This window comes from Eptatretus burgeri, chromosome 2, assembly GCF_056783735.1.
Source record: "Eptatretus burgeri isolate ZD-2024b chromosome 2, Ebu_testis_v1, whole genome shotgun sequence".
Lineage (NCBI taxonomy): Eukaryota > Metazoa > Chordata > Myxini > Myxiniformes > Myxinidae > Eptatretus > Eptatretus burgeri.
Window position 1 is genome coordinate 144373898 of NC_140962.1, and position 24383 is coordinate 144398280.

At 41.8% G+C, this 24383-nt stretch overlaps 1 protein-coding gene across 1 annotated transcript in view; it reads right to left on the minus strand.

Moving 5' to 3' along the window:
• LOC147033411 (E3 ubiquitin/ISG15 ligase TRIM25-like) overlaps positions 1–24383 on the minus strand; it is a 66614-nt gene that overhangs the window by 18948 nt on the left and 23283 nt on the right. The window contains exons 6-7 of the mRNA XM_085854293.1: positions 14981–15108; positions 7704–7763 (exon numbers count right to left, since the gene is read on the minus strand). Of these exons, the coding sequence (XP_085710419.1) occupies positions 7704–7763; positions 14981–15108 (188 nt within the window). The remainder of the gene's footprint in view (positions 1–7703; positions 7764–14980; positions 15109–24383) is intronic.

Genomic DNA, 24383 nt, shown 5'->3' on the forward strand with positions numbered 1-24383 from the left:
TTCTGGTAAAACTACCAAAATCACGAATCACTGCTCATCTTCACTCTTTCATTCCTCTTTTTTCCCGCCTTTGGAATAAACTTCCTCACTCTATTCTTTCCCATTCTTCCCTTCAGGCTTTCAAAACAGCTGTTCACCACCACCTCTTATCTTCCCCCATCCAAATCCTCGATCTTTTCTACGCCCGATAATCCACCCAAGCCCACTTCCTTCAATTCTCCTGCTTTCCTTCCTGAAAGTCCCTTTAATGTCCATCTTCCCCTCGCCATGTTCCCCGTCCCATCCCCATCCCTCTCCCTTCCACAGTTCACCTGTGTCTGTTCCCCAATGTTTTGTCCCTTCCACTCCCACCCCTCTTGTCTCATGCCTCCTTGCTGTGAGTTGTGTGTTAGCTCTCATACGAGCCTCGACCAAGGTATACAAAAAAAAAAAAAAAAAAATTTATTTATTGGAAAATATAATTTAGTATCTCATCTTGTTTCACAATAAAATATTTATGTCTTACAGTTGTGTGTTTCATATACTCCTCAAATTCTTTTTGACTACACAATGCAGAACAATTGTCTCTCCAAAAAATGTGTGTATCTCCTGAATTTAACTTGAATAAAATAAAGGTATTAGCATTATTTCTTATCGAGCGATGAGGGAGTTGATTGTATGATTGGCTAAGATAAATACAATTACAAGAACAATGCCTTCCTCTTGTGAAATAACGATCCATAACTGTTTGGTTTCTCTCATTAACACAATCATCAAAGATAACGAGATTCTTTTTTGATTTATCCAAATCTTGGGGTGAAGGGATATCATCCACATTATCACTACGAATACAAGTTATAGGTTTTGATTTGTTTTTACATTTCTGCGTTTCACAAAATAGTTGTATTATATCTTCAATGTTATAATCATTGAGTTTGTTTTGAAGTTTAAATAAACCAATTATGTCTTCTTTTTAAAAGACCTGCATGAAAACCTTGTGAGAGTAGTTGATAGTCGGGTTGAAAATTTGACTTTGTGAAAATAATTAAATTATCAAAGTCTAAAAAGTTGGGAGCAAGGAGCATCTTTAAAAGCAGGCAGGTTTTTTCCACATCCACTTGAACCAACTGAGACATATTCATGAATTTGAAAGATTTTTTATGGTTGTTAAATTTTATCATATATTCCCATATGGGTAAAAAAAAAATAATTCATTTACATATATATATATATATATATATATATATATATATATATATATATATATATATATATATAATGAATTATTTAATTTTTTATAAGCTTTTTTGGAAACTATATTTTATCCTGAGTTCAGGTTTAATTTCAAGATAATCCATTATTTTATTTATACAACATCTTGTGTTGATATTTCCCTGAAAATGACAAACATGAATCATATAAATCATCAATACATGAAACATTACCCTCATTTGTTCAGTCTCTTCTCTTGCAAGAAAAGGTGTATTATCACCCTCATACTTCACATTTATTTATTTTATTAATCTTGTAAAGCAAGTCATTTTGGTGGAATTTTGAAACAGTTACTGTATGTTCCTTTTATACTCTCTATTTTCATGAATTTGAAGATAATCACAGAATATACATTGTTTTATGGGCTTTTCACTCTGTGTTTAATCCCACTCAATCACATGCAGAACAATTCTTAAATTTGACATGTGATAAATCAGGGAATTCAAAAGGCTCAAGATCTAGTATACTATTCATATTTAAAAAATTAAAACTTTACTTCAAACAAAATTCATCTTCGGTACTTTCAATGGTGCTTTCACAATTATCAATAAAACTACTTTCAAAACTATCGTTTGAACACGGATTCTACATGTCACAACTGTCTTCTGTTCCAACATAGATACTATCATCACTCTCAACATCTTCAAAATCTTCACTTGAATAATGACTCATATTTAATTAGTGGAAAAAACATTACCATCTATATCTGTATACTTTTTTCATTAAAAGATTCAACTACTGCATTTTTAATATTAAAGGGAATGTTAAAATGGTCCTTAACTACTACTGAATGAAATGTCATTTCACCTGATATATTAACATCCTTTATTTCATCAAGATTTACATCTTTGGGGTTGTTGAAAAAAATACAAATTTCTCCTTGCATATTGCTGATGGTCTTATCTTTTCTTTCTAAATCTTCATCCATAATGCTTTTCTTTTTTAATACTTTTTCTTGTTTCATTGCTTTTTCTAGTTTTGAATATATTGCCATAAGGAGAGGAGAAACTTTTGGTGGAGCTACTTTCATCGATGTTCTTCCAGATATACTAAAAGCCCTTCCACTGAAGGAAATTGAAGAAGTCATATTATTCACCATAATTCCAAATACAGATCAAAACGAGAGGGGGAGCACTCGAGAGAGTGCAAAACCTCCGCCGCCAATACTGCTGGGTCACTCAAGTGAACCTTATATCTTATTCATTAAATATGATGTCAACAGTGCTGACAGTTATAGTTCTTTTCACCAACATTTTTTTTGGGGGCAGGGATTGGAAATCACTTAAAACATGTAGAAATGCAAAAAAAAGAAATCGAAATTTTGTTGAAAAAAAAAAAGTTGCAAAAATTTTTTTTTCTCTAACAATTTTTTTTTTTTGGGGGGGGGGGTTGGAAATCACTTAAAACATGTAGAAATGCAAAAAAAAAAAATCGAAATTTTGTTGAAAAAAAAGTTGCAAATTTATTTTTTCTCTAACAATTTTTTTTTGGGGGGTGGGGGTTGGAAATCACTTAAAATATGTAGAAATGCAAAAAAAAAAATATATATATTTTTTCAAAATGGTCACCATAGCAGCCATATTGGATTTTGGACCAAGTCCAAAATTTTATGGCATGATCCTTGGACCATACCTAACCCCCCCACCAAGCTTCGTCGAAATCCGTCGAGGAGTTTTTCCATAATACTGTTCACAAGCAAACAAACAAACAGAAAGGGGTGAAAACAGTAACCTCCGATCTTCGATGGCGGAGGTTAATTACATCTCATTTACAAAACAGATTTATGCTCATGAAATGGGTGTAAATGCAAAATATTAGATTTCTTGACTCATCAATTTATTACAAGCCCTCTAAGTTCTTTGATTTCAAACATCACTTTCTCATCAATTTAGGACTGAAGCTAACTTGGGTAAAGACATTTCTCTTCTTACGACAAAGGGCATTTACCCATATGATTATATGGATCCCTTTGAAAGATTTAAAGAAACAAGACTTCCTCCTCAAAAGCGTTTTTATAACACGTTGGGAAGATGTCATATTCCGGGTGAAGAGTATGAAAGAGCAAAACAAATTTGAAAGAGTTTGAGAGAAAGAATATTGGTGAATATCATGACCTTTATTTAATAACTAATGTTTTATGACTCGCTGATGTGTTCGAGATAATACGAGAAGTTTGTCATAATAAAGATTCCGATGGACTTGATCCTGTCCATTATTATACATCTCCTGGACTCGCCTGGAACGCTGTTAAAAATGACGAAGCAACCCCTTGATCTTCTTAGTGATGCAGATATGGTCTTGATTGAGAATGCTAAAAGAGGAGGAATTTCATAAGTTTGTTCAAAGATATATGCTAAGGCAAATAATAAATATCTTCCAGACTTCTCACCTGATAAGCCCACATCTTACTTCATATACTTTGATGCTAATAACTTGTAAGGCTGGGCAATGTCTGAATCTCAACTCTATGGTAATTATAAATGGGTAAAAGAATACGAGTTGAAATCTATCTTACATGATATAATCTCCACATGTCAAGAATATTTAGATAAAAAGGATTATGGGTATTATTTTGAAGAAGATTTAAACTATCTTCGAAAACTTCATAACAAACATAAAGACCTTCCTTATGGAGCTGAAAAAGAGAACCCCAATCAAGAGGTATTCGGTGGTTATCAACAACATTTCTTTAGTTCTTCAAATGAGTTTAAATATATTCTGTCAACTAAATTACTCACAGCATTGTTTGATAAAGAGAAGTAAAGTATGTTTTACATCAAAGAAATCTAAAGCAACTTATAGAAGCAGGACTACAAGTCAAAAAGGTATGTAAGGTACTAAAGTTTAGTCAGTCAGTGGTTCGGTCAATATATTGATTATAATATGAGGATGAGAACAAAGGCTAATAATGATTTTGAGAAGGACTTTTATAAGTTGATGAATAATTCTGTATTTGCTAAAACGATGGAAAATATTAGGAAAAAAAATCGACAAAATGTAAGACTTGCTACAACTTGGAAGCAGGTAGAGAAGTTGATAAATAAACCAAGCTTTAAAAGAGTAGAAATATTTACAGATAATTTTTGTGCTGTTCATGTGAATAAAGAGAGTATAAAGATGGATAAACCCATTTATGCGAGAACATCTGTTTTAGATCTTTCAAAGTATTTAATTTCTGATTACTTTTATAATAATCTAAAGAAAAGATGTGGTGAGAATATTGTATTGCTCTATATGGATATGGATAGCTTCATACTAGGGATAATTTCAGATGATGTTTATAAGGATATGAAAGAAGATGAAGATATTTATGACAAGAAATTATGAACCTAACACACTCTTTTCAAATAAGAATAAAAAGGTTGTTGGAAAATTTAAAGATGAATTCGGTGAGAAGATACGAAGTGAATTTGTAGGTATTAGATCAAAGACATATGCTTATAAATACTTAGAGGATTAAATGAATTCAAATGTGAAAAGAAACTTAAAGATCTAAAGAAGAGTGTATTGAAAGAGACCATGAACTTTCAATATTACCTTGAATGTATATGGAAGAGAAAGGATGTTTATAGAGAGATGAATCTTATTCGAAATTATAAACACAAAATATTCTCAAAGACTGTCAGGAAGAAATCTCGAACAGCATTTGATGATAAAATATATATCATGAGTGATGGAATAAATGCATTACCTTATGGGTTTAAAGTACAAGTATTAATAAAACATGGGGTTGGGGGTTTTAACGGGCCACCGGTGCATTATCTTTAATTGAGGAATAAAGTTATTCCTGAAAATAAAACACTCTTGTTATGATGAATCAATTTGATTCAAGAAATGATCATATGAAAGGGGGCGAAGCCCAGCCCCCGGTAGGGGGGAGTAGTGTCAAAGAGGAGCGCAATGACAAAGAAATGTGTACCATTTGGAAAATGAGAAATATGGGTGAGCATAAGCGAGCAAATATTGCGACTGAGAAATGGTAGACATTACTGCGGAAAAGCCTCCTATTTGTCACTACTCTCAAGGCTGGTGGAAATGCTGTTCTCATGTCTTTGCATGCAGTTCTGTGCTCCGTCTGGAACACAGGCATCATCCCAACTGACTGGAAGAGGGGCCTTGTTGTCCCCGTCTGGAAAGGGAAACATGATTGCTAAGACTGCAACAACTACTGAGGGGTGACGCTGCTCTCAGTGCCTGGCAAGGTCTTTGCTCAGATAATTCTTGATCGGGTTCGCCACCATCTGCTTGAGCACCAGCGTCCAGAGCAGTCAGGCTTTACACCAAAGAGGTCAACAATTGACCGTATCCTTGCTCTTCGGGTCCTCACCGAACGCAGACGAGAGTTTCGGCAGAGGCTGCTTGCAGCCTTTGTTAATCTCTGTAAAGCATTTGATTCAATGAATCGGGATGCCCTCTGGAAGATTATTGGCCTTCGTGGGATGCCACCAAAACTGATCAATCTGATGCCTGCACTATACTCTGGTACTGAGAGTGCTGTGAGATGTGGCGATACCATCTCTGACATTTCCAATTGTTGCTGGAGTTTGTCAGGGGTGTGTACTGGCCCCCACTCTTTTCAGCACTTGTTTGGACTGGCTTATGAGGAGGATATCGGAGAGATCAATTTTATTTGCAGTGCATCGTTTGGGAATGTCGAGATCTCTGACCTTGATTTCACAGATGATGCAGTCATCTTTGTGGAGACTCTGGATATCCTTTTTGGTCCCTCGAGGTGCTGAATGAAGAGTCAAAACTACTGGTTTTACGTGTTTCCTGGGTCAAAACTTAAGATCCAGACTTTCAATGACATCTTTGATGCTGCTATCCTGTCTGCACTTGTTTGTGGTGAGGATGCTGAGCTCACGGAGAGATTCACTTGCCCTGGCAGTGATGTTCATGTCTCTGCTGGCTGTGAGTCAGACGTCAACAAACATCTTGGTCGGGCCTGGCGAGTTATGGATTCACTGGATCATGGGGTGTGGCACTGCCTTCAGCTGTGTGGGAGGGCAAAAGTCTGAGTCTTCTGGTCCTTGGTGCTTCCAGTCTTGCTCTATGGATGTGAGATTTGGACTCTGACCAGGGATCTGAGATGGAGACTATTCCTTTGGTACCAAGTCTCTTCGGAGAATCCTTGACTTTCGCTGGTCGGACTTTGTGTCCAATGAGCCATTGCTAAAAGAGATTCAAATGAGATTTGTTACCTGCATAGTCTGTGAGCATCAGCTGTGGCTGTATGGACAGGTGGCTCATTTTCCTGATGCTGATACTACTCACCAGATTCTCTCAGGGAGGGAGCCTATTGAGTGGAGGGGGCCAATGGGCCGATCACGTTCCTCGTGGTTGCAGCAGATTGATCAACATCTCAAGGAGATGGGGATGGGCCAGGCATCTGCCTGGGGGATGGCCAGATGGAGGCCCTTGGAGCACCGGCGGAAAGTGGACGCAGTGACGCGCTGCTCTGGCGCATGCTCCCCAACCTGATCTGACCTGAAGATGCCGAAGTGATATGATGTCCGAAATGGACAAATGAACACTTTTTAGCAGTCGGAACTAATGCTGAAGTCAAAAAAGAAGTTTAAATTTTGAAATTCTGCTGAGATTAAGAAAGTCTAGATGTTATGGCATGTAAGAAATTGAAATAAAGCCATGATTGCTGGTGTCTCCAAGCATTTATAACCATTGCAATGTTCCAGCGATTCATAGGTATGATGATCAGGCATTCAATAATATAAATGAGGAAAGTGAAGAAAAACGAAAAAACACCATCTTTAAGAAATCATTGCAGCCTCTTCAAAATCAATGCATTGTTAAGCATGCCAAATAACATGGTGGCTAAAGACTCTTGCGAGCTCATGGAGGACGTAAGATGGCATGCCACAATCTTCATAAGGCTGATTTTGGGTTTTCCTGATGAGCACCCCCATACATTAGCCGCAAAAGGGGAGGTATAAATTAACCCAAACACCCAATTTTCATTCATGCACAACCTTGTAGTTCCCTTAGTATGCTTGAAAAGTTTGGGGTCACTGGGTTTCATGGTTTTGTGAGTTATGGAGGATACAGGTTGAGGGACTGATGGACAGATGCACAATGGCATTTATTCATAAAGATTGGAAAATGCATGACAGACGTAAAACTTCAGGCTTCTGTGAATGTCCGATCTGCATTTTCCAATCATTATAAAAGGCACCAAATAATCTTTCACAGAAACCTACTGAAAAAAAGCAAAAGAGGTGAACAGCTTGGGATATTAACTTAATTACCGATTAGCACAAATGATTAAAAAAAAGTTCAGCTTTGATTTTGAACATGAAATAAATCAATCACTGGTACGAGGTCAAAGATAAACAAAAAGATGAAGGTCGACACTTAAAAAGACAGTCATTTATCCTCCTTCTCAAACCTCATTAATCCTAATTTACACAATATATACCACCCTCCCTTCCACTCACAAAGACTTTTCAGGGTGCTGAACTCCAGGTTGTCAACTTCCACCTGCTTCACCAACTCTTCTGTGAAATTAATGAACAAGCAAATTGTAAAATTATATTTATTATTTTGCCAAAAAGAAGTTTTTGCAAGATATGTTAGTCAGCTTGTATGTTTTTTTTTGTTTGTCTGTAATCACGTATAAAAAATTCTGCAGAGCACAGTTATCATTGGAAATTTTTATAACTTCGCATATCAGAGGCCTATAGAGGTCCCTTTCAGCACATAAAATTTTGAATGTCAAGGTCAAAGGTCAAGGTCACTTTGTCGCAAATCAGGGGAGTTGACGAAACCCTTATTTTTTGAGTAATTTTGATCGGATCGTCTTCAAACTTTATGGGAATATAGTTCATGGTCTGGCGCTCAGCTGATTAATTTTTGGTGGCGATTGGCCTTGACCTTCATGGTTAGCGCCTCAGGTCAAACATATTTGACCCCAAGGTCAAATTTTCAAGTTTTAGGAACCATATCGTGTAGTACCTCAAATTGAACACCTCAATGAGTGCTTTCTAGATATGTCAAGCTTGAGACATTATGACATCATTTGGTGACATTATGAGGCAAACGCATATTTTTCATGGTTACTCTGTAGAACGATTCTCATCGGAATCTCTCGTAGGCAGATATTCCTCAAGGAGTCGCTCCTGGTGGATAGCAGCTCTGTTCACCTCAGTGTGACCTTAAAGAAGTCACACATGGTCACCTTTTGGCAAGATACGGGTCACCCTGTGGGTGACATTGGTTTATTTTGTGATTATTAAAGATACTTCATGTTATTATCTTGCATGACTGCAGCTTGGTTATGGGATGTCAGTTTTGGTGTTCGAGGAGGATATTTTTTAAATGCTGAGATCCGAATTTCAAATCCAGCATGACATCAATTTGTCCATTGTCTATACGTGTCATTAAAAAAAATTAAATTAGACTGCAGTCTCTGAATACACTCATCATATACAAGGCAAGCTTCTCCATGAATCCACATTCATGTCGATTGGCGATTCAGATTGGTGACGATTCCCTGCCAAGTTTAGCCACATGGTAAGGTTCAATATCACCAAAAATTCACATCCAATTTTAACCACCCCTGAAAATATTGCAACGTGGAAGGGTGTGGCGGTGATCCATGGCTAGACTATGGTAAGTGTACCATGGACCGGTATTTCCAGGAGGTGAGATTGTCATGTATCAGAGTAAGTCGTCTTGTTACACGTGATGCTGTGAGGAGGCAGCATATGTAATTTGTAGAAAATCTCGTCAGGGTAAGATTGCATGTGTAAACACCTCGTGCTCGCTGTGGGGCCTGGTCACAATTTACCACCACAAAGGTGCAACAGCAGCGCTTTCCACTTCAGCAAACTGATTAATGGCAGAGCTGAGCTGTTCAGGGAGCTGAGGCATAAAACTATGTGCAATTAGGGTGGACATGGAAGCATATGCGTGAGGAAATGGTGAGGGGGGTACAGCATCACCTGTGGTCAAGTGATTCTCGGCCTGCTTACAGGGGAATTCACACATTACGTTCCTCCAAGCCCGTCCCTTTGTGTACTGCAATTGGAGTGGAGGGTGGTGGACTCTTGACAGAGGGGTCAGAAGTGAAGGCCCTCTGGGCTGGTTACTTTGGTCAGCTGTACCAGGCTGATCCACCACCTGTTGAGTTGGATGTCAGGGATGTTCCAATCCCAATTACTGACCCGCCCATCAATTGTGATCCACCTTTGTTTGTAGAAACACGGGCTGTGCTGAACCGGTTTAAATGGGGTAAAGGTCCTGGGATGTGTGGCTTCTCAAGGCTGGTGGAAATGCTGTACTCATGTCATTGCATGCAGTTCTGTGCTCTGCATGGAACACAGGCATCATCCCAACTGACTGGAAGAGGAGCCTTGTTGTCTCTCTATGGAAAGGGAAGGGTGATCGCCAAGATTTCAACAACTACCAAGTGGTGACGCTCCTCTCCGTTCAGGGCAAGGTCTTCGCTCGGATAATTCTTGATGGGGTTAACCACCATCTGCTTGAGCACCAGTGCCCAGAGCAATCAGGCTTTACACCAAATTGGTCAACAATTGACTGTATCCTTGCTCCTCTGGTCCTCACCGAACACAGATGAGAGTTTCGGCAGGGGCTGCTTGCAGTCTACGTTGAGCTCTGCAAAGCATTCGATTCAGTAAATTTGGATGCTCCCTGAAGGATTCTTGGTCTTCATGGGGTGCCACCACAACTGATCAATCTGATGTCTGTACGATACTCTGGTACTGAGAGTGCTGTGAGATGCGGTGATGCAATCTCCAACTTATTTCCAGTTGTTACTGGAGTTTGTCAGGGGTGTGTGATGGCCTCCACACTTTTCAGCACTTGTATGAACTGGATTCTGGGGAGGATATCAGAGAGATCAAGCTGCGGTGCATCGTTTGGGAATGTCAAGATCTCTGACCTTGATTTCATAGATGATGCAGTCATCTTTGCGGAGACTCTGGATATCCTTTTGGGGGCACTCACGGTGCTGAATGAGGCGTTCGGGCTGCTGGGATTATGGGTTTCCGAGGTCAACACTGCCATCCAGGCTTTCAATGACATCTTGGATGCTGCTATCTTGTCTGCACCTGTTTCCAGTGAGGATGTGGAGGTCAGGGAGAGATTTCCTTACCTTGGCAATGATATTCTTGTCTCTGCTGGCTGTGAGCCAGAGGTCAATAGACGTCTAGATCGGGCCTGGGGAGTCATGGATTCACTGGATCATGGGGTGTGGCGCTGTCGGTACCTGTGCGGGAGGACAAAAGTCCGAGTCTTCAGGTCCTTGATGCTTCCAGTCTTGCTCTATGGATGTGAGACTTGGACTCTGACCAAGGATCTGAGATGGAGGCTTAATTCCTTTAATTCCAGGTCTCTTTGGAGAATCCTTGGCTATCGCTGGTCAGACTGTGTCCAACGAGCAGTTGCTGAGACTCAAATAAGATGTGTTACCTGCACAGTCCGTGAGCATCAGCTCTGGCTGTATAGAGATTTGGCTCATTTTCCTGACACTGATCCTGCTCACTGGATTCTCTTAGTGAGGGAGCCTCATGAATGGAGGAGGCCAATCGGCCGACCACGTTCCTCGTGGTTGCAGCAAGTCGATCAGCATCTCAAGGAGATGGGGATGGGCCAGGCAGCTGCCTGGGGGATGGCCAGATGGGGGCACATGGAGTACCAGCGGAAAGTGGACGCAGCAAGGTGCTGCTCCGGCGCATGCTCCCAAAATTGATCTGCCCTGACCTGAACTGTACACGATCTGTTTGGCCGGCGCACCAAAAGTCATGGTGGTGAGAAGTGCTGTATGTTAGAGGGGAAGACTCGCAGAGAACAGCTCTCCGGAAAAGTGGACACCACCTCACAATCCCTCGCCTCCACTGCATCCATAATTCCTGTTCCCCAGCAGCACCATCGCCCTGCACACGACTCATCATGTCAGAGGGAAGTCCTCACCTACTTACCCCATTGTTTGGTAAGAGAGTGGTCTGTGGTTCCTCATGGGGTTAGGATTGTTAACTCATCCTTGTGGATAAGTTTGCATGTCCCCATATCCAAGTGTTTGTCTGTTGACGCTGATTTAGACGTCCCATCCCATTTTCTCCATATACACATTATAAATGAACCCTTGTGAAGGGAAGACATTTTCTGTATTTCTGCCTCCCATGTGTGTTACCGTCAAATTCGGTTCATTTGGGGTCACCATGGGGAATGGGAAGTTGAAGGTGAATTAGATGGAACATAGTAATTAGACACCTCTCATCCGTTGGCGGGAAAAAAGATCCCGGCTGAGACGGCCCGTGTTAACAGAGACTGTCCTACGTGAAATTTGGTGCTGAGGATTGGGATATTAACCCATTTAATTTCATGAAGCAAAATTTTAAATCCAATTTTAACACAAATATGCCATGTTTGCCCGTTCAAAATTTGAATTATTTTATTTTCCCCGAGAAGAGTGCACAAAATGGTCGATGCCCACGGAATGGCAGATCATTGGAACGCATGAACGGAGGTGAGCTGGGGTGGGGCCTGGGGCCTGGTGGGGAAAGCTTAGGATAGGAACCTCCCTTGCTCCTGACGTCACTCGAATCCCTTCGCCAACTGGTGTGAGTGTCGATCAAGAGTCTGGTGCGACATTCATTCAGGACATGTTCGATCAACTAATTGGAGAATTAGGAGAACAAATGAGGGGGTGAAATGAAAGAAAATAAATATTATTTAAGAGAAGAAATGAGAGAAATGTGGGGAGAAATAAACAAACTCGAAGAAAAAAAATGAAAGAAACAAAGGAATAAAACAATGAGGTTTTTGGGGCACAGATAAAAAATGGAATGGTAAGTTGGTTTGGAAAAGTAAAAGAAAACAGAAGTTTTAAAGAAAGAAATGGCCTGGAAAAATATCGCAACAGTGTGGATGATGCTCTGCTTCCACACAGATAGTTTGCTGTGATTAAAGGGGCTCAGATTGGGAAGTCAGACCTGGGTTTAATTGGCATGAGACACATGGGATGATTGGCTGCAACAGGTGCTGCTGGTATTGAACGGGCTTCACAGTGGCAATTAAGATTGTCAAATTTATCTTTCCTCATTGGCACGACTCGCCATGCTTTGCTTTTGGGGGTATGCGAGTGAGTTGGGGAATTTGTATGGGTGACGGGCCAGAGGGCCTCCCATGTGTGTTACCTGCACAGTCCGTGAGCATCAGCTCTGGCTGTATAGAGATTTGGCTCATTTTCCTGACACTGATCCTGCTCACTGGATTCTCTTAGTGAGGGAGCCTCATGAATGGAGGAGGCCAATCGGCCGACCACGTGCCTCGTGGTTGCAGCAAGTCGATCAGCATCTCAAGGAGATGGGGATGGGCCAGGCAGCTGCCTGGGGGATGGCCAGATGGGGGCACATGGAGTACCAGCGGAAAGGCCATGAGAGGCAAGCACATGGACTGGGTGGAATGGGTTAAAAATGTCTGTGTGCCTTAAAATATTTCATGGGTGATTGTGTTTTTTTGGCGATTGTGTGTTGTGATTGTTTGTGTGTATGCAAGGCCTAGCACGTAGGAACACCACTTTTAGCATGTATTGCAGGTGGAGCTGAGAAGGAATGGCAGCCAGGGAGGGATAATTGCCTGTAAGGTTTGTGGGTATGGAAGAGGTGTGTGTCTGTGGGTGGATTGTGCTCTGATTGAGAGCAGGAAGCCTGCAGCTCCGCAATGCCCTGCCCTCGGTCGCCAAATAGTGCCTGGAAATGGAAAACCCACCCGGAGGAGGGATGGATGGGTTGTCCACAATGTGGAGGACCTTGGTGACCATGGAAGGCCATGAAGTGCCATTTGGGTGATCACCTCTAGCAGGTTATGCAGCGAAGGAAGCCTTTGTGGTGCTGGGGGGAGCGAGGTGGTTGGGGAGTCAGGGATTTCCCTCGAGATGGAACTTTGGGCTGTGGGCAGGCACACACTGCCACACACCAACCACCATAATATAGGACCTCTAAGGTGCTGAATTGAATCCACACTGGCAGGGAATTGAGATGCCCTGGTTTTTGAGGAAATTAATAGTTATTGCTAATGTTGAGTATGAGTGTGTGAATGTTCCTCTTGGTCGAATGCAACTTGATATGTGCTCTGGGAGGCAGGTAGCCTGCCCACGAGGTGGCTTGTAATTGGGAATTTGGGCTCAGCTGATAGCTGGAGCAGGTAACATCCATGAAGGGACGTGGTCAATTGCATGCGGGCTTTGAATTGGTGAAGTTAAATTGTGGATAAGGTCGATCTGCTTGTTTGTTTTGCCATCTTTTCTCCCCATCGTGGGAAACCTGAAGACGACACCAGAAGGACAGGGATCAAAACTGATGAGGAACTTTTTGTGTAAAGAATTGTGTACTTTTGAAGTTTTTGCCATGTTATTGCAACAAAGAATCGAGGTAAGGTTAGCGACTTCTCACCTCCCACAGTCCTCTCCAATTTATTTGGCAAGTTAAATAGGTGTGCGACGGAGAGTGTTGAGGCCAGAATCTTGAGTTTCCGATGGGGAACCGTGGCAAACTCCAATATTGCATAGAGGTACCTATCTAATTCCAATTTTAAATTTCCACTCTTTCTTCTGCCACTACCTTTCCAGGAAGAACATTCCATGCATCATCTACTCTCTAATTGAAATGATCCCTCCCTTATTACTGTCTTAACTCTCATCTTCTTTACTCTCAGACTATGTCCCCTGGTCCGAACACTGTCTGTTCTGATGAAGAACTCTTCTGCACTTCTTTTGTCATTCCCCTTCATTATCTCAAACATCTCCATCAAATCCACTCTAAATTACCTTCTTTGTCATGTAGAAAGTCCTGTCTCCTCTATTGGCTCATCTATAAATGAGTCAACCAAACACTGGAATCAACCTTGTAGCCTTCTGCTGAACCTTCTCTGCAGCAGCTATGTCATCCCTCAGATGTGATGATCAGAACTCAAAATAATATTCCAGATGAGGCCTTACTAAATTCGTTTACAGTATTTGCATGACCTCTTTTGATTTAGAATTTATCCACCCACAAATACAACCTAAAATCCGGTTTGCTTTCACTAAAGCTACCAAGCACTGTGCTGTCTGCTTATCCCCACCACAACATCTGTCTACTACCACCCCCAGATCCTACTCCTGCATGATATGCTCCAAGTCTGCCACATGCATTATGTAATCTGTATTTTCATTGTTCTTCTCGATCCTCAGCACCTTATATATTTGTTAAACTGCCTCTACTAATAATTTGCCTGATCAAATTAAGGTGTCTAGATCACACCTTTATCTCTAACCATCCCCCCCACCCCTCTCTGCAGTCTCCCTTACCTCCACAAGCTTTGTGTCATCTACTCATTTAGATAGCAGACTCCAAACCCCATTTTCCAAATCGTTGATGTCAACTATTAATAATAAATCACCCCAGTACTGATCACTAAGGTACCCCACACTTTCTCAGTCAGACATTCACCCAGTCACAGCCATTCTTTGCTTCCTAATACTAAGCCAGTTTCTAATCCAGTTAGTTACCTGACCAGCTACTCCACAAGCTCTCACCTTAACCAACAACCTCCTTTGTGGTACCTTATCAAATTTCTTCTGAAAGTCTCGATATCCTACATCCACTATACTTCATTCATCCTCAGATGTGGAACCGACATGATGAACTTCATTCTTCATTTCCACAATGCATTTATTTTCCATAAACCTTGTTTCCCTCATATCACTTACTCTGGATCTCTTTCAGAAGATTCTCATCGTGCTGGATGAGTGAGTCCACATTCTGCTCCTCCACCGAGAAGTCCAGCAATCTGGGTGGTGCAGGCTCTGTGGTTATAAAATGTGACCTGGACTCCAATCTGGGTAGGGAAGAGAAACATTCATTCAACAAGGAAGGAAGGTCAGGGTAGCCAAAGAAGATAAGGTAACGGATGAGATAAAACAAAACACATTTTTCAACAAACATCTAAAGTATATTAATAGAATAAAAATTAGACGAAGCTGCCAAATCATTTTTAGCAATGTATTGCAAAATCAACTGTTGAATAATTTTAATTTCCGTGTGGCAAAAAGATGAGACACATTGGGGGATCACCCACCTGTTAAATCATTTCAAGTTAAAACATGGACAATAACATGATTTTCGATGAAATTTGAGAAAACAATGGAGAACAAGAAAAAGAGCAGAGATTGCAGACTCTCGCCTGGACTTGCTTTGTGTGGCATGTTGTGTGGTGTTTGTGTAATTGTGCGTTACATAATTGCAAACATAAATAGAGCTGTCACTTACTAAATGCTGGTAGTGATGAAGGGTTCAGCCATTTCAAAGATTTTTGGCGGGAAAAAAAAAGATTTTTGACGGTCAAAAAAAAAAAAAACACAATATGGCTGCAAATCATGTGACCGATGACATCAAAACAATTTTTGTGGACCATTTTATCCCTACATTAGCCTCAAAAATTTTCATACTGAACGGATGTAGTGTTCTACATATGTAATTATGACGTCATAATAATCATATATATATATGTATATATATATATATATTCCCCATAAGGAGGACTTGCCATGTGCAAAGTTTCAAGTATATTAATGGTGCGGTTTCAGAAATACCGAGGTCCAAAGTTTTTCCGTTTTTCCAACATGGCTGCTGCACCACTTGACCTTTGATGTCATAAGTATCATTAAAACATTCCACATACAGTGGGGAGAACAAGTATTTGATACACTGCCGATTTTGCAGGTTTTCCCACTTACAAAGCACGTAGAGGTCTGTCGTTTTCATCATAGGTACACTTCAACTGTGAAAGACGGAATCTTAAACAAAAATCCTGAAAATCACATTGTATGATTTTTAAATAATTAATTTGCATTTTATTGCATGAAATAAGTATTTCATACATCAGAAAAACAGAACTTAATATTTGGTACAGAAACCTTTGTTTGCAATTACACAGATCAGATGTTTCCTGTAGTTCTTAACCAGGTTTGCACAGACTGCAGCAGGGATTTTGGCCCACTCCTCCATACAGATCTTCTCCAGATCCTTCAGGTTTCAGGGCTGTCGCTGGGCAACACAGACTTTCAGCTCCCTCCAAAGATTTTCCATTGGGTTCAGGTCTGGAGACTGGCTCAGCCACTCCAGGACCTTGAGATGCTTCTTACGGAGCCACTCCTTAGTTGCCCTGGCTGTGTGTTTCGGGTCGTTGTCATGCTGGAAGACCCAGCCACGCCCCATCTTCAATGCTCTTGTTGAGGGAAGGAGGTTGTTGGCCAAGATCTCGCGATACATGGCCCCATCCATCCTTCCCTCAATACGGTGCAGCCATCCTGTCCCCTTTGCAGAAAAGCATCCCCAAAGAATGATGTTTCCACCACCATGCTTCACGGTTGGGATGGTGTTCTTGGGGTTGTACTCATCCTTCTTCTTCCTCCAAACACGGCGAGTGGAGTTTAAACCAAAAAGCTCGATTTTTTGGTCTCATCAGACCACATGACCTTCTCCCATTCCTCCTCTGGATCATCCAGATGGTCATTGGCAAACTTCAGACAGGCCTGGACATGCGCTGGCTTGAGCAGAGGGACCTTGTGTGCGCTGCAGGATTTTAATCCATGACGGCGTAGTGCATTAATTATGGTTTTCTTTGATACTGTGGTCCCAGCTCTCTTCAGGTCATTGACCAGGTCCTGCCATGTAGTTCTGGGCTGATCCCTCACCTCTCATGATCATTGAGGCTCCACGAGGTGAGATCTTGCATGGAGCCCCAGACCGAGGGAGATTGACTGTTATCTTGAACTTCTTCCATTTTCTAATAATTGCTCCAACAGTTGTTGCCTTCTCACGAAGCTGCTTGCCTATTGTCCTGTAGCCCATCCCAGCCTTGTGCAAGTCTACAATTTTGTCCCTGATGTCCTTAGACAGCTCTCTGGTCTTGCACATTTTGGTGAGGTTGGAGTCAGATTGATTGAGTGCGGACAGCTGTCTTTTATGCAGATAACGAGTTCAAACTGGTGCAGTTAATGCAGGTAATGAGTGGAGAATGGGAGGGCTTCTTAAAGACAAAACTAACAGGTCTGTGAGAGCCGGAATACTTACTGGTTGGTAGGTGATCAAATACTTATTTCATGCAATAAAACGAAAATTAATTATTTAAAAATCATAAAATGTGATTTTCAGAATTTTTGTTTTCGATTCAGTCTTTCACAGTTGAAGTGTACCTCTGATAAAAATTACAGACCTCTACGTGCTTTGTAAGTGGGAAAACCTGCAAAATCGGCAGTGTATCAAATACTTGTTCTCCCCACTGTAAGTAGTTGCACCAATGGTGAAAATGTTGTCTCAATGCGACAAGCTGTTGCAGAGAAAATCACGAAAGTTCTTTGCGAACAAACAAACAAACAAACGGACCCAAATGCAATACCCTCTCCTTTGGCAAAAGTAACTTGATATATTACCTTAACTTTGGTAGTGAGGAAATAATTGTAAACCGATTTCACAAGTGGTGAGGGCCCGGCCCATCATATGACAATACACAATTTGATGTCTGTCTGCGATTCATTCAATCGTTACTTATCCAATCTCAGTAAAATGGTCCATGGGGACGAAGAGTGATACAATGGAGATTAGAGCAACTTCATTTCCCCTCATCCCCCCCCACCCCCCAAGGGGTTTTCCACCTTGGACAAATGCCGTGTGAAGGTGTTTAAATATCGCATTGTGGGGCAAACCTACCAGAAGTAAACATCAACATAACTACAAACTATTCAGTCAATATCGTCCAACGTACGATTACCTTTTCAAACAGTCGCTACCATTGCTTTAGTCTTAACTGAAAAAAATCTGTTGGGAACACAACGTTCTTGGGGCTTTTGATGCTTATTGCATCTCCCAGAAAAATGGACTACGAGCTATACACCTCGAGGTAGTCCACTAGCTAGGCCACAATAATCTTTAGCTAATAAAAGTACTTAATGAAATTTGGAGTCCCAACCCCATGGGGCATGAACTTAGGGGACAAATTTAAAAATCGTTACATATTTCATGCACCTCCCAATGTTGAATGCAGATACAAACTTTAATTTGAAAATGATTTAAAATGTTCCTGTAACTGAATTTTTCGGTGTTTGATCTTTTTACAGCGCCCCATGAAGTGTGGCCAAAAAATTTACTGCTCTTGCACCTTCATATGTGGTGGTGAATTTCTCCACAACCATTTAAAAAGAGATAACGTGACAGAAGGACGGATAGACAGACAAAGCCGATTACAATATCTCCTGGTTATTTTTTCAAAGAGTGTGGGGATAACTAGAGTGAAATTGATGGCCACCATCGCAAATCCCCACGCTTCCCTTCCGAAGCAAAGTTTAAAGATGGGAAAAAAAAAACCACCAGAAATTACCCAATTCTAAATTTTGAATTGAATATATTTGTCCCCTTTGGCAGCTGTGACCCCAAGTACACACCCCCCTGTGGTGTGAACCGGAGGAGGGGGGGGGAATCCAAAAAAACGTGAGATATTTAATGCGTTCCCCAATGTTGATTACATATACAAAGTTTAGTCTTAAAATGTTTGCAAATGTGCCCATAATTGCATCTGCTGTATTTGACCTTTTGAACGAGCCCCAGGAGGCGGGGCCAAAACGATATTGATTTTGCACCTTCATCCAGTGTGGTGATCACAACGACCAAGTTTGGTGAATTTATCCACAAACGTTTAGGAGGAGACGTGATGAACAGTTGGACAGATGGAGCTGATTCTCGTGTTTTGTTTTGTTTTTCTTTCTTTCAAAAAGCATGGAGATAATAACATGGCCGAGTCCAAAGCATCATGGGCTAAGTGAATGTGAAATGTATAAAAAAGGTGAAAAAGACTTTGAATACAAATAGAACTCAACTATGTGTAATGGTACGCACATTCACAAGACCCACCCCCTCCCCCCCCCACCCCTACCATTTCCTCACTACCAAAGTTAAGGTAATAGATTATTGTGGCCAAGCTCGAAGAGCATCAAGTGTCCTCCTCCAGTGTGTGTGTGTGTGTGTGTGTGTGTGTGTGTGTGTGTGTGTGTGTGTGTGTGTGTGTGTGTGTGTGTGTGTGTGTGTGTGTGTGTGTGTGTGTGTGTGTGTGTGTGTGTGTGTGTGTGTGTGTGTGTGTGTGTGTGTGTGTGTGTGTGTGTGTGTGTGTGTGTGTGTGTGTTATCTCCATTTTCAGGTTTCAGGAGGTGGCACGGAGTCCTCCCAGGCCTCAAAGTTTGCATCTCCGACCCGGTAAATCGACCAAGCTATTGAGTTTTGTTGTTCTCAAAGTTTTATTCCGAGGGCTCTTTTCCGGATCGTCACCGAACCCCGGACAGCCTCCAACTGTATTTCATTTGTGATGATATTCCCGGGGATGTTTTATAAATCTCAGTGAGGTTCTTCTTTCTCACTACTGTTGCTGCAATTATTAGTGGTACAATTCTGATGCTCTTCAGCTTCCAAAATCTCTTGATCTCATTTTTGAGTTCCTGATATTTGGTCATTTTCTTGATGTCTGCATTTTTTTAAGCCAAAATCACTGGGTGCTGATACCTCACTCAGCAATGATGTATTTTCCTTATTATTCTTGAGTCGCAAGGCTTTGTTTTCTATTTTCTATGTTTGGTCGTAAGGCTTTGTTTTCTCTTTTTAATGTTTGGTCGCAAGGGTTTGTTTTCTATTTTCTATGTTTGGTCGCAAGGCTTTGTTTTCTATTTTCATGCTCAATGGGATTGTCAGGTCGTAGATGAGCATGACATCCTCATTTTCCACAATTGCCCTTGGTTCGTGTTTCCATGAGTTTTCTGGAACTGGGATGTTGAAATTTTTGCAGAAATGCCAATTAATCACTTTGCATACTTTATTGTGCCCTTGTGTGTAAAGTTGTTCTGATAATAGTTTTCTGTATCCCAAAAGCAGGTGACCAGTATTTCCTGTTTGCCATGCAGGACCTACTAGTCCGGGAGCCAACCGATCAAAATTAAAAAAAAATTGCCCGGTCTGCTATAAAATTTTTGTGTTGATTTTCATAAAGAGACACCCTTTGAGTATATGAAAACCAATGTTGGCAATGGTGAAACTCTTGCGCAACAACACAGTCAACACTTTTGCGAGCCCCCTCTGATAACAAAATGTTGGCAAAAGCGAAGATGTAGGATGGGGGTAGGGGTAATTCATATTGTCCTAAAATCATAACCACTAAACCTATATACACAAATGACCCCTCATATTAAAGAAGAGTTCATTTCCTATATCACAATTGGTGTAGATTTAACCTACCTACAATTGACAAGGTTATATGTCAAACAACAAAAGATTTATGTAACTCAGAAATGCTTGACTGCTATCAATGGGGTCAGGAACAAGAACATACTTTTACATGCCATGGTTTTAAGGAAGATAAAATTAGAAATGGATTAACACAATATTGTGACATGAAACATCCTCTTCAGAGGAAGAGTCACTCTCTGAAACAACTCCACCACATGAACCTCTCTGACCAAGGCATATGCATGTCACTCAGCAAGGCACAGCAGCCTTTTTGCATGAACATCGTTTCCAGACATTTGGATAATTTGCACATGCAAGACACCGTTTTGTCTATGTTTGGCTTGGCTGGCTTAGACATGAGAATTGGGACCAGTTTTCCATTGATAAGGGTTCTGCCAAATGTTGTGGCTGGGGGAAGTGCTCGGTCACTGAGATGTGCACGTCTATACAGAAGCAATTGATACAATGCTCTTAAACAAGGAAGTAAAACGCATCTTCTGTTGCTGGCAGTGACCTAAGGTCTAATTTTGAAGAGACAAACATATGCTGCCTGAGGGTATCCAAACAGCTGAACCCTTTTTGGCCATGCAGAGCAGTCCAGTATACTCTGGCCTCATCAATGACACATTCTGTTGCTGCCATTTCACTATCTCTTCCAAAATCAACAAGGTGGGGAAGGTTTCCTATCAGTCCCAGAGAAACCTGTGCCGCTCTTCTTTTCACAGGAACACAGGCATCATCCCAACTGACTGGAAGAGGGGCCTTGTTGTCCCTCTCTGGAAAGGGAAGGGTGATCGCCAAGACTGCAACAACTACCGAGGGGTGACGCTTGCTCTCAGTGCCGGGCAAGGTCTTTGCTCGGATAATTCTTGATAGGGTTCGCCACCATCTGCTTGAGCACCAGCATCCAGAGCAGTCAGGTTTACACCAAAGAGGTCAACGATTGAGCGTATCCTTGCATTTCGTGTCCTCACCGAACGCAGACGAGAGTTTCGGCAGGGGCTGCTTGCAGCCTATGTTGATCTCTGTAAAGCGTTCGATTCAGTGAATCGGGATGTCCTCTGGAGGATTCTTGGTCTTCGTGGGGTGCCACCTAAACTGATCGATCTGATGTCTGAACTCTACTTTGGTACTGAGAGTGCTGTGAAGTGTGGTGGTACCATCTCTGACTTATTTCCAGTTGTTACTGGAGTTCGTCAGGGATCTGTGTACTTGCCCCCACACTTTTCAGCACTTGTATGGACTGGATTTTAGGGAGGATGTCGGAGAGATCAAGTTGCGGTGCATCGTTTGGCAATGTCAAGATCTCGGACCTTGATTTTGCAGATGATGCAGTCATCTTTGCGGAGACTTTAGACATCCTCTTGGGGGCCCTCGAGGTGCTGAATGAGGAGTCGGAGCCGTTGGGATTACGGATTTCTTGGGTCAAAACTAAGATCCAGGCTTTCGGTGACATCTTGGATGCTGCTGTCCTGTCTGTGTCTGTTTGTGGTGAGGATGTTGAGGTCGTGGATAGATTCACTTACCTTGGCAGTGATATTCATGTCTCCGCAGGTTGTGAGCCGGAGGTCAATAGACGTCTGGGTCGGGCCTGGGGAGTCATGGATTCACTGGATCATGGGGTGTGGCGCTGCCGGTACCTGTGCGGGAGGATGAAAGTCCGAGTCTTCAGGTCCTTGGTACTTCCAGTCTTGCTCTATGGGTGCGAGACTTGAACTTTGACCAAGGATCTGAGACGGAGACTTAATTCCTTTTGTACCAGGTCTCTTCGAAGAATCCTTGGCTATCGCTGGTCGGATTTTGTGTCCAACGAGCGGTTGCTGAGAGAGACTCGGATGAGATTTGTTACCTGCATAGTCCATGAGCGTCAGCTGCGGCTGTATGGACATGTGGCTCGTTTTCCTGACGCTGATCCTGCTCACCAGATTCTCTCAGCGAGGGAGTCTCATGAGTGGAGGAGGCCAGTGGGCCGACCACGTGCCTCATGGTTGCAGCAGGTTGACCATCATCTCAAGGAGATGGGGATGGGCCTGGCATCTGCCTGGGGGATGGCCAGACGGAGGCCCCTGGAGTACCGGCGGAAAGTGGACGCAGCGACGCGCTGTTCTGGCACATGCTCCCATACCTGACCTGACCTCTTCTTTTCCCCTTCTGAATGGGTAGCTCACTGTGTCACATCCACACAACACATATGTGCACAGAAGTGTAGCTGCGACATCAAGAGGATTTTCTGGTACTTCTTGCTCAACACTTCTACCAGCTCATGAATAGGTAGGTATTGATTCTGCCGTTGTATCCAGAGTTCTTGCAATGTGTTCAAGCAGCAGAAGTGATATATACACAGCATAATTATGTCTGTATCTGATGCATGCACAACAGCTCGATGGTGATCAAGATATTCCACACAATATGCAAGATGAGCAATAATCCTTGTGTCTGCCTCTTCATGTTCTTCACAAGGTAAGTCCAGAACTGAACTTGATGCTGATGTGATGGAAAGAGTGTGACCTTTGTTTTCCATCATACCACCAAGAATGATGGTCACTCTATCCGGAATAGCTTCAGGACTCTCACAAAGGGAAGTGCCAATGAAGTTCTGAAGATTTCCTTTATTTCTTGGATTCTTCATGAGTAAATTCCAGTCCAGAATTTCTAGACTCTTGGATGGTGAGAATTGTCTTGCCTGGTCTGTCTGGTTTCTCCTCTGCTGCTCATCACCCTTCAAATATGGCTATCATCAAAATCATACTGATCACCAATGATATTGACACAGTTGCACATTTCAGGTTTCAACTGCAGGAGCTTGCGAAGATACAGCTGGGGAAGTTCACCAAATGTTTTGCACCCATTTTTTGGTATTTATTTACAAATGCCATTGTGTCTACCAGATAAACTGTGTATAGGTCACTCTGTGGTAATGATGGCAGCTGTAAAACAACATCCTGCTCAGCTTCAGCAATTAGCACTGCCACGAAATCAGACTTGTTGCCTTTGCGCATTACAAACCCCTGTGCTAAGCGTGGATCAACCTCAAACAGGGATGATGGATAGTCTGTCCACTCATGGGAAAATGCAATCTGTCTTGTGACTGGGTCGGGCATCTCGATAGAAACACAGCACACGTGTAGTTGCAGTCTCATCTTGATAGATCCTGATTAAACTCTGTTTCCTTGATGGGTTTGATTTCTTCTGTGAGGAGAAAGTTACCAGCTTCAGTGGTTCAATCTTAATAGAGACCACCTCTTCTGCTTTCATAATGGCTTCCATGCCCTTAGCTTGAGCATGGACCAAGTCTTTCGAAGCAGCCTTCTCACCAGTTGCTCTATTGAGCAGATCCACTTGGTTGTTACACTGGAATGGGTTTATAATCTGCTGGCATATCACTTTCTTGATCTCCTCAACATGCATATGTTCTTCTGTTGCCTGCTTATGTGTTTCTCCATGATGAGTAGATTCCTGTTGGCCTAGATTAGCCATAGACTTTATGTTCTCTGATACAGCTGTGAGAAATGGTGCTGTCTTCACATATTTATCTTGAGCAGCTGGTGCCTGAGATATGCCTTTGAACAGAGATGTCTTCCCTTCATTGTTGTATGTCTGCTCCAGGGCCATGTCACTCCAAACACCATTGAATTTTCCTTTGGAAGAGTGAACTGTGAAGTACCCAACCTGGATCCAGCAAACCCTAACCGAACTGTGTTCAATAGAGTAAGAGGATTTTGGGGGTAGGGGTAACTTTGGTTGACAAAAATGTTAATTTTCTCTTTAAAAATTGATAGAACTCACTCAAATTTGCTGTTTTAATTAGCCATGGATACCATGTTCATATCACATTAAGAGAAATTA